The sequence below is a fragment of the Anomalospiza imberbis genome, chromosome 17 (assembly GCF_031753505.1).
Source record: "Anomalospiza imberbis isolate Cuckoo-Finch-1a 21T00152 chromosome 17, ASM3175350v1, whole genome shotgun sequence".
In the NCBI taxonomy this organism is placed as follows: Eukaryota; Metazoa; Chordata; class Aves; order Passeriformes; family Viduidae; genus Anomalospiza; species Anomalospiza imberbis.
This window is the reverse complement of record NC_089697.1, coordinates 10059910-10069725: the sequence shown is the minus strand read 5'-3', so window position 1 is coordinate 10069725 and position 9816 is coordinate 10059910. Positions and strand designations below refer to the sequence as shown.

The following is a 9816-nucleotide window of genomic DNA, read 5'->3' as shown; positions in this document are numbered from 1 at the left end:
TTACCAATAACTTACCCGAATTTTACTCTCGTCCCTCTCAAAGTGGAGCAAAGGAGCTGAACAGTGACACACTCAACATGAGGATTTTCATTTTCACTGAGAGAGGCTGTGCCTAAACATCAGCACGTTCCTCTCCTGGGAAATTAGATACATTGTTCTTCATATTCCAATGTGCCATAATTGGGCAACCCTCCAAAGTGTTTGCTCGAAATTAGAGCACCAAATGCATCACAGCAAACTAGAAAGCACTCACTTTTTTTTTTTTTTTTTTGGCAACTTGATTTTGTTATTGGATTGAAAAAGTACATAAGTGCTTAAGTTAAACCATGCAGTACTTTTACAGAGCAGTAAAAGCCAGATTTGTTATGCATTTATGCAGCACTTTCACAGCAGTATGGTACCATATCACAGCCCAAACGCTGTTCGTGTTGTTTGCACAAGTCCTCTGTTGACTTCAGAACAGGGAAACTCCCAGGAGGAAACCAAACAGGGTGCAACCCAGCTGCTTCCAGAGAATAACAGTAAATAAGCTGAGCAGGAAAACAAAGGGAAGATAAACTGTTTCACAGGAGTTATTTCTGAAGGGGCAGAACAAAGTAAGATCAGGCAGTGGCTACGAGGCCTCCCCAGAATGTGCCCAGAGCTTGCCTTGCCTTCCCACATCTGCAGCAGCACTGGGCAAGTTTCCCTCAGCTGACAGAGGAAAACATGACTGAATTCCCAAAAGCAAGATTTAAAGAATGTATTCTCTTTCTCTCACAGCTCTGTGGCCTCTAATAACAACACAAAATGAAGGAGCTCTGGCTTGCCCCTGCTGGGCTCTGGCACAACCATTCCCAGGACTCCAGTGGGAGATGGGAGAGTGCAGGGTTTGGTCACCACAGATTTGCAGGAGGAGGACAGATCTGGGCTATTAAAATGCAGTTTTAATTCCCCTAGTTGTCATCCTGTGGGATTTCCTAACTGGGGAAAGCTTTTGTGGTGGGCAAATAAAAGTCGGGTCAGCCATGGCAGAGCAGCCCTTAAGGTGCTGCCCTCCCTATTCATCCCTCCAAGAAACATCTCCCAAATTCATCAGCCTGGCAACTTCCATAGACAGGGAAATGTCACCTGCTAAAAATCCGCCCCAAATACTGAGGAGCAATCCTTGCCAGGGGGACTGCTGGCATGGCATCCCCAAAAATCTAAAGATTGGGATCAATCCATACTACCTAAACCTCTTCCTCCTGGCACCTTACACCACATTTTAACACAGCAGGTCCTCGCCTAAAGCCCTGCTGTGCAAAAATCCTGGCACAAGCACTGAAGTCTTTGAAGGAGGGACCTTCCCACCTTGCACACTCAAGCACAGGGCTCTGCACACTCACCTGGGCAGGTGGATCCACACTCCCACACTGCAGGGAAATGTCATTCCTGAAAGTGCCACCACCCCAGCCCAGCTGCCACCCTCCCTCACTTACCCCAATGGTCAAGACTCTTCTCTGCAGATGGACAAACAGCTGTAAACCTATGAAAACGGTTAAAATTGTCATTGGAGTTCTTTTAAATTTGCAATTTAGACAATCTCAGAAATGTGGGGAAACTTGGATCACAGGGAAACCTCCAATAAAATCTTAATTACTGTGAAACTGGTGTTATTTATCATGCATGCATCTCTCACTATATATTAAAATGTTTCCTGAAAACATATCTATTTAATTATAAACCTGTGAAATAAGAACAGGCTGAATTCAGAATGCCTTATTCTACTACCTGGTCTGATCAATTTTTCTGCTGGGAAAAGAATTATATCAACAATTCAGCAACATTAGCTATGCACTACCCAATCAAGGGTGTTAAAAAAATACAGACTTCTGTAAAACAGGGCAGAGAGTCCACTACAAGTCGCAGACTTACAAGAGAGAAGGAACCTGTCCCTGACACTGAGCTGAAAGAGCGTGATAAAATAAAGGTGCAATAAACCCTCACTGACTCACACATAGAATATCCCAGTTGTGGCAAACTGCAGTTTAGGGGGTGCTTGCAACAAAGGTGCATCAGTCTTGGTACAGAGAGCCAAGGGAAGGGGCAGTAAATTCTCTCCCACGTTCACCCTCAGTCTCTGGTGGAGCTGCACAAGCTTTGGGGCCAGGAAAGAATCATAATTTCTCTCTCTACAGGTCACTGACACACACAGAGGAGTGCTGTTGTACACAGGTATTGCCCTGTAAATGCCACCCCTCCTCAGCTGTCACTTTGAAATGTCAAATTTCTGAGCAGCTTCAAAAACAGTTACCAAGTTTTATCATAAAATAACCAAACCAACAACAAATGAACCAAAGTCTTCAACTGCTGTGCTGTGAGAACTCCTCACAGTGCCAGTGTACTGACAATAATGTGCCAATTCTCCAGTCCAAAACTCCATGAATTTGAACTACTGGAGGGAGATGGATGCTACCAGCTTTTCTAACAGGAACATTCATCTTTTAGCTGAGAAAAAATTATATGGAATGAAGGGCTGCCTGTGCACTTAAAACTGATGTTATTTAAAACAGAACCAAGGGCTCTCCTCTTACAGGAGATCTCTCCCTCCTCCCTTGGCCTCTCTAGAATATTTCCAAGCTACCAAGCAGGGAGAGCAAAGAACAGCACACCAGGTAATAACTTTAATTTTCCAGTTTCTTCCCCACTTACCTGCCACAGCTTTGCAGACACTGTGCCCAGTCAGTGCCTGGCCACTGGTGATTAACAATTACAAGCAGCTCCTGCTACAATTCAAGGGATGCTCCGGCAGTGTTGTGGCCAAAAGTCAAAAGTGTTTCTTTCCACTTAATACCATGACACAATTTAAAGGCTGTTTGGAGTTTACAAACAATGAGTCTCGGGGTCAGTGCCACACACGGTGTCAGGTGAGCACATCCCTTTAGGAGCTGATCCTCTTTTTCAGAGGCACTGATCTCCCAGGGGCCTGCTGCCAGCGCCTGCTCACAGCAGGGCTTGGGGCAGTAGCCTGTGGACAGATTTGTCTGTATGCAAGGAATAATCAGCAAATTAATGTATCAGCAGGATTAGGCCCTCAAAATTATTAGGTTAAGTGGCCCATGAGAGGAGGAATTTAAAAAAATACAACCCAAAAGCTAAATATTCAGTGCAAGAACATGAAAGATGCTTCTTAGATTTTCACGTTGATAATCAGAAGTCGCCCTGATTATTTTCTTTCATAATTGTGCTCCAAATTGTGTTTTATGTCCTACCTTCTTCAGCAAACCACTTTAGCTGTGTTGGAGGGAGCAGGCTGCCCTCAAGGAGAGGCTATTTTATTAAACCTTCACTAGACAAAACCAAAATATTTCAGATGTTTCAGACACCTTTCCCTGCTTAAAAACCAACCAAACCAAACCCAGTGTCCACTGATGCTACCCCAAGACCCCTAAGACAACAATCAAATGCCAAGATTCATGAAATCACACAGCTCCAAAATACTGATAAAACAAAACAGTATAAAAACATCCCAAAGCGCATCTTTAGCAAACAGCATCCCCTCAAGCAGACTCATCTTTTACTGTACCAAGAAAAATAAATCCAAGTGGAGAAAAGATTTAGAGAGAAAAATACATTAGCAAATACAGATAAATTTGTTTTTAATAAAGGAGTTAATTTTCTTTCAATCCTATATAAAACAATAGCAATTAAAAACTTCATTTTTGAAAGTAAAATATTTACATATGAACAAGTAACTGTGCAAAATTTACATGAAAAAAAAATGGAAAGACAGGATTTCCTAAAAGACAAAATAAAAGGGGTGTAACAGTTGTCAGGTGTTGATAAAAATACTGATCAGCATTCAGTTTACACGCAAGAGTTAAATTCTACCATGAGAGTTCACACAAAGAAAGCCAAAGTATTTACAGTCATAAAAGTACTATCAATAGACAATTTAATACAATAACCTCTGAAAATATAAAGAACCAATTAGTATATTTGTAATAAAAAAATAGGTACAAAGAAGGGACTTTGCTCTGGACATCTTTAAAGTAGGCCCACAGCTTGCATACAGTCTTTTAGCAAAATAATTATAGTTTACATAGCCATTTTTATGTTATGTGCCAAAAATTATGTACAATTACTGACAAAATACACCAACCATTTTTCAACACTTGATTCACACTGAGAAAGTCTTTCGATGATTCCTCTCAACTTTTGATTTTATTTAATCTAAGCTTTCACTTTAGCTAAAAAACACAGTGCAAGTAAAATATATTTATGCTGAAAAGGTTTCTCTTTTTTTCCTTTTTTTCCTTTTTTAACTTTACAGCTTTACAAACTATAGCAAATAAAATGCATTTTTACAGATGCTCCTAAAACATTCAGAAGTAACCCTCCTTTATGGGATTTCAGGGCCTCTAATAAGCAATAATGTGATTAAAATTGAGGTTATGTTTAAAATTAACTGTATATCCCTCTAGATTTTGAGCATTTGGGGGAAAGATAAATATTCTTAAAAAAATCAGTTTGCTTGGCTAACTGACTGTTAAAAAAAAAAAAAGCTAAACGAAATGAGGTCATCTGCTGTAGACATATGCCTATGTAATGGATTTAGTTGAATAAAACTGAACTAAAATGAACAATTAATGTTGAAACTGCTACAGGGCTGACAAAGGGTAGCTAGTTATTTGCTAAACGATTCCATCAGTCTTTATATATGGCTTGTTTGGCAAGAAGGCCACTCAATCAAGAGATGAGTTAAAATTTAATTGTCCTTTTATAATATCCACAGGCCTTGTAAGTATCCTCACTGTTACAGAAATGTATTTCTCTCATACTGAAGAGTTTATTTATAAACAGGAATATAAAACTGTTCCATGTAAAGAGGTGGTTGTTTTTTAAACAATATCCCATTCGCTTGTTACAAAAAGGCGTCATTTGCAAATATATTAAAAAATGTCCTCAGGCGTCTCTCCGTCAAAAATACCTTGATCTTTTCCATTTTACTTAAGGAATGCTTTGTATAGCAATAGTGAATGGCTTGTCTCTCGCTCATTTTCTAAACAAAATATGAGGTCCCTGAGGTTCACCCGCGTTATCCTTTGTCGCGTAAACTGTCTGGTTGTTCCAACTCCAGAGCTGCCTGGGACTGCTGCACTCGAACCAGATCCCTGGAAAGCACAAGAACAGCTCAGTCAGTCCATGCCTGAAAGCACGACAAAACTTTTCAGAGAAAACATGTGACCTAAAAACTCTACATAGTCAGGCAGCTGTAGGCTACCAGATTGGAGATTTCCTTTTTAATTCTGATTCATTAATAATAGTCAAACAATCACAAGTTTTCAGTGTCACTCCATACAGACAAAAAAGCCCCAAAGCACTGCCTGTGTTTTTAGGAAGGCGCTAAGGACAGGCAATCCCAATGACCAAACCAAACAGAAAGGACAGGATTCTTCACAGTTTCAGCATACAGATGCCAAGGAGCTGTGGGTGACCTGGGGAACAATCCTATTCCCAGGACTCTGAGGCCTTGAATCATGTCCTAGATCCCCCTGATCTCCATGGCAGGGTGCTCGCCTTCTGATGACAACAGCTGTAACCAATCTCAGGACTAAATTTAGGAGAAGCTTTCCTAGACACAGTCACATATTGTCTAATGACCCCTGAATGCTTCTCCATCTCTCAGCATCACTCATCCCTCTGGTGCACACTGGGAGTTTCCCGAAGCGGCAGGATAAACAGGCGGCATATAATTATATGAATCACTTTAAGAAAAGAAGAAGAAAGCAAAAAGCAGAAGGAACAAATGAGCGGGCCGAGGCCGGGGAGCAGCTGCAGCACCGCGCAGCGGCTGGCAGATGGCGCGCGCGGAGCGGAATCCAGGCTGTGCCCCCCGTTTCCAGCCGGGAATCTTTGTGCGCTGACAGGGAAATATTTACTAAATAATGAATTCTTCTGGGAACGGGCTCGATTTCCGAGGCTCAGCTACGCATTCGTTTTTCTCTATGTTATCTTTTCTTTTTTTAATGAAACTTTTATACTTCATGACACCAAACACACTTCAGCACTGAATAAAGACTGATCTGCCACTGTGTTTGGAGGATTTTCAAAATTTTTTCTAAATAAAAACATCCCAGAATTGAAAAAAGCCCAAATTTAGAGTGGTGCATGAGCCATGTGAATAAGCTGATGAGGCTCCCACTAACAGTAATCAATTAACATTACTGATGATCAAACCAACCTAAACCTGCACTGGAAATGATCACTCTGGGTTAGCAGAACTCTGGTCAGTGCAGGTGAACTTGCTTCACCACAGTGCTAACATTAAGGTCAGATTTTTGTGTTGATTTTTGATTCTGTTTTCAAGCATTCTGTTGACCCAGCAAACACCAAATCCCTAAAATCCTGTTGTTAGGGCTGCTCCAAGGCTGGATTTTCAAGGGATATTTTAAGGCACTTGCACAATTTGGCCATCTAATTTTCACCAACTTCAGTGGAAATTAGAAGATGCAGGAAAATACTGGACACTAATTAAATTTTCTCACATACGTATGATTGCTAGAGAACAGAAAGACTGGCTGGAATAGGGTTTATTCTTGGTTTTTAAATATTCTTTAGTGAAAGCTCAAGCTTGAGTTTTATTCTGTAGACCATAATATTTGAAATGCAAAGGTAAAATTTCAGGAGTCTTTAAAGACACAGAATTATGTATGGAATAAGTTAAAAAGCTTTTTGGTAACTTTCAGTAAAATCACATGGACATAAAACTCCCAAACTGACAGCAACCTGTTTTGTTGAATTTGGAAACAAAACAGTGCAATTACTACTTAGAAGTGATTTTACATGTAATTAAGAGTCAGCATTTGTAGACATCAAAAGCTTCCATTTACAAAACTGTGTCTAAGTAACAACAAACCTTATTTTCCACACTTCTTGTAATATGCTTTAACCACAAACTGCATACAAATGGTGACAAGTGGAGCCCAATTTAAAAATGTCAAGTGACACAGCAGCAAAAGCACAGCTGTGAGTATCAGATCAAAGGCAGCTGCTTCTTAATTAAGCAGACAAAAAGACTGGATTTCCAGGGAACCTGTAGTTAATTGGTTAACCAGTGATTAATCCAAGATAACTAAATTAGTCAGATTTAGATGAAATACAAACAAGTGTTCACAGGAGATGCAAAATACATCCCATAACCTAAGTGACATTAACAGACCATTAAGGTGGCACAGCTGAGCATGCAGGAGTAAGCAATACCAGCATTAACTCTGCATGAGGTACTTCAGCATATTCCTCTGAGACAACTTCATTTGTGTACACATCTATCTTTGCAAAGTGCCCCATTCTGTAATTTTCATAATTTTAAACCACATCTATAAACCTTTAATAGAGTAATTTGTCAGCTAATATAAAAACAAGTCTTATTCTCAGTAGCAGACATTTTAGTAAATTTCAAAACTTAAAATTACTTTAAATGATGCTCAAGAGGCTTGATTTTTATAAACAAAAATAACATTTACTAGTATTCAGATTTTTCTCTACCATTTTATGTCAAGCACATGTAAATTAATACTTCCAGCAGCTCAGTTTAAAACAAGGTGAACTCTTTTGAGGCTTTTCTACAGTATAAATGCTTTAGCACTGAAAGTTAAGAATGCTCAAGGACTAATAAACAGGACTATTAAACTCTTACTATTCTGTCACTTGCTATCAGACACAAAACCCCACGGGGGAAAATCCTCAAATTATAAAGAGAGCTTTTGGTCCAACAAATGACAAATTTCAAGAATGTTTAGTTCTTTTCAAACATTAGAGAAATCCTACATTGAATGTCTCATGCAGAAAGCAATTTTATACCATTTCTTGTTTATTAACTTGTTTAGAAATACAGCAGATAATCATGTACCAGAATGTAAATTAAATGAATCAGACACTGAGCATTCCAATAACTAGTCTGCAGAGAATTTTTTAAAAGGCAGAGTCAACAGTAGAATATAAAGAGTATTTACAAGAACATCCTAATCAGATGGAACTGGTCAAACTCATGTGCTGTGGAGACACTAAAACTAAGGCAAATTAACTGCTGAAGAGAAAAATCAGGTAAGCTCCTGTAATTTGAAGCTCCTGCTGTCAAATTTAGCAGTGACTGAATTCTACCACCCCACCTTCCTCAGCATTACTCTGCACTTCAAGTTAGATTGGTTGTAACCACAAAAATCTCCTTCCAGAACTATGGAGGTCCAAAAAGCTGAGACTAGTTAGATCAGAGATGGTTTTTCTAACGACCCTCCAGTTCCATGAATCAGGGAATGAGCACTCAGATTCTATTCCCTATGCCACTACAGGTGCTAAAAATTGATCCTGGCCTTGGAGTGAGCAAATCTGAACACGACACACTTCTGCTGCTCAGGGAGCTTCCACAAACTGGGGAAAAAGCTCTCAACAGAAAGGTTTGCACAGAGGCTGAGGCAGCAAAACCAAAGATGACAATTATACTGTACCTCTGTCCCTGATCCAGATCCTGGTGAATCTACTTTCCTTTTCTTCCTGGGACCGATGGCAGCTAACGCAGTCAGGTTGGCATCCCTCTGTCTCATTTGTGCTAGCTCTTGCTGCTGCATCTGTGTGTGCCAGAACAAGGATGGGTCATTATCTCTCTTTCAACTTCCAAAATAAAACTTCCAAAATAAAAGTTTATGTTAAGCTCAGCACTCACCTCCTTGGCCTTCTGTTTCAACCTAAGCTGTTCTGGATCTTCTTGTCGAGATCGAGACTGTGTTGATAAAGGATGAGCAGGAGGTGGTTGGAGGAAAAGAAAGAAAAACTAACTCAGTTACAAAAAGCAGTTAAAGATTACATATGAAAGCTTTTCTTAAATTTCAGCAGGAAGTGGGGAATACCTATCACTCCTACAGAGGGCAACAGTGGTAAACAACTTTTAGAAATTAAAAGTTTTCCTCTTCTTAATGTTTCTATTTTTGAAAAAGGCATCCCATTTTTCTGCTTTGTTAAAGATAGCAAAGGAGTAGCCAGGTAATTATGTCTTAAATGCAACCATTACAAAACACAAATTACACAGATCTGTGAACTGAATTACACACTTTGCATATGAACAAAGGAATCAGACCTGTACTTTCTGGAACAATTCCTCCTCTTGCTGGGTAACCAAGCACTTACTCAGAGCAGATCTTTCTGCTACACCTACACACACAGGTCAGGCTGCAGGCTGAACAAAGTGCACCTGAGTGACCCAAGACCATTTACATCAGCAACTGCCCATTTCACTGGGCACCTGCACTCCTTGTATGTGTCATACTTTTAGAATAATTAAATAATTTAGATTAGAAAAGACCTTTAAGAACATCAAGTCCACTGTTTCCCCAGCACTGCCAAGCCCACCACTAAACCATGCCCCCAAGTGCCACGTCTATACAATACTTCCAAGGATGGTGACTCAACCACTGCCCTGGGCAACTTGTTCCAGGGCTTGACAACCCTCTCAGTGATGAAATTGCTCTCGATATTCAATCTAAACCTCCCCTGACGCAACTTGAGTCTATTTCCTCTCATCCTATCCAATCCTGAGCGTTGTTAATCCCTTACATTCTTTAGGCCAACAACAAAATCAATTTGGATTTTGACATGTCAACTCATGCTGGATCACAAAACTAACAGAAAACATAGGTTGTTTTGTGAATTATTTCTAGGGTACTCTTATCTAATCATATTCATTCTATATTCACTGAGTAGAACCACAGTTTAATATTCACATTCATGTTTACATCAACTGCTTCCTATTTATTGTATTTCTCCGGTTTGTAAAAATCTTTCTGAATTCTATTTCTAGTC

At 39.8% G+C, this 9816-nt stretch overlaps 1 protein-coding gene across 1 annotated transcript in view; it reads right to left on the bottom strand.

Moving 5' to 3' along the window:
- Positions 1-3603: 3603 nt before the first annotated feature.
- Positions 3604-9816, bottom strand: part of TAF4 (TATA-box binding protein associated factor 4) — a 37376-nt gene continuing 31163 nt past the window's right edge. Inside the window, exons 14-16 of the mRNA XM_068207966.1 lie at positions 8684-8740; positions 8469-8588; positions 3604-5135 (exon numbers count right to left, since the gene is read on the bottom strand). Coding sequence (XP_068064067.1) covers positions 4968-5135; positions 8469-8588; positions 8684-8740 — 345 coding nt within the window. The 3' untranslated portion in view covers positions 3604-4967. The remainder of the gene's footprint in view (positions 5136-8468; positions 8589-8683; positions 8741-9816) is intronic.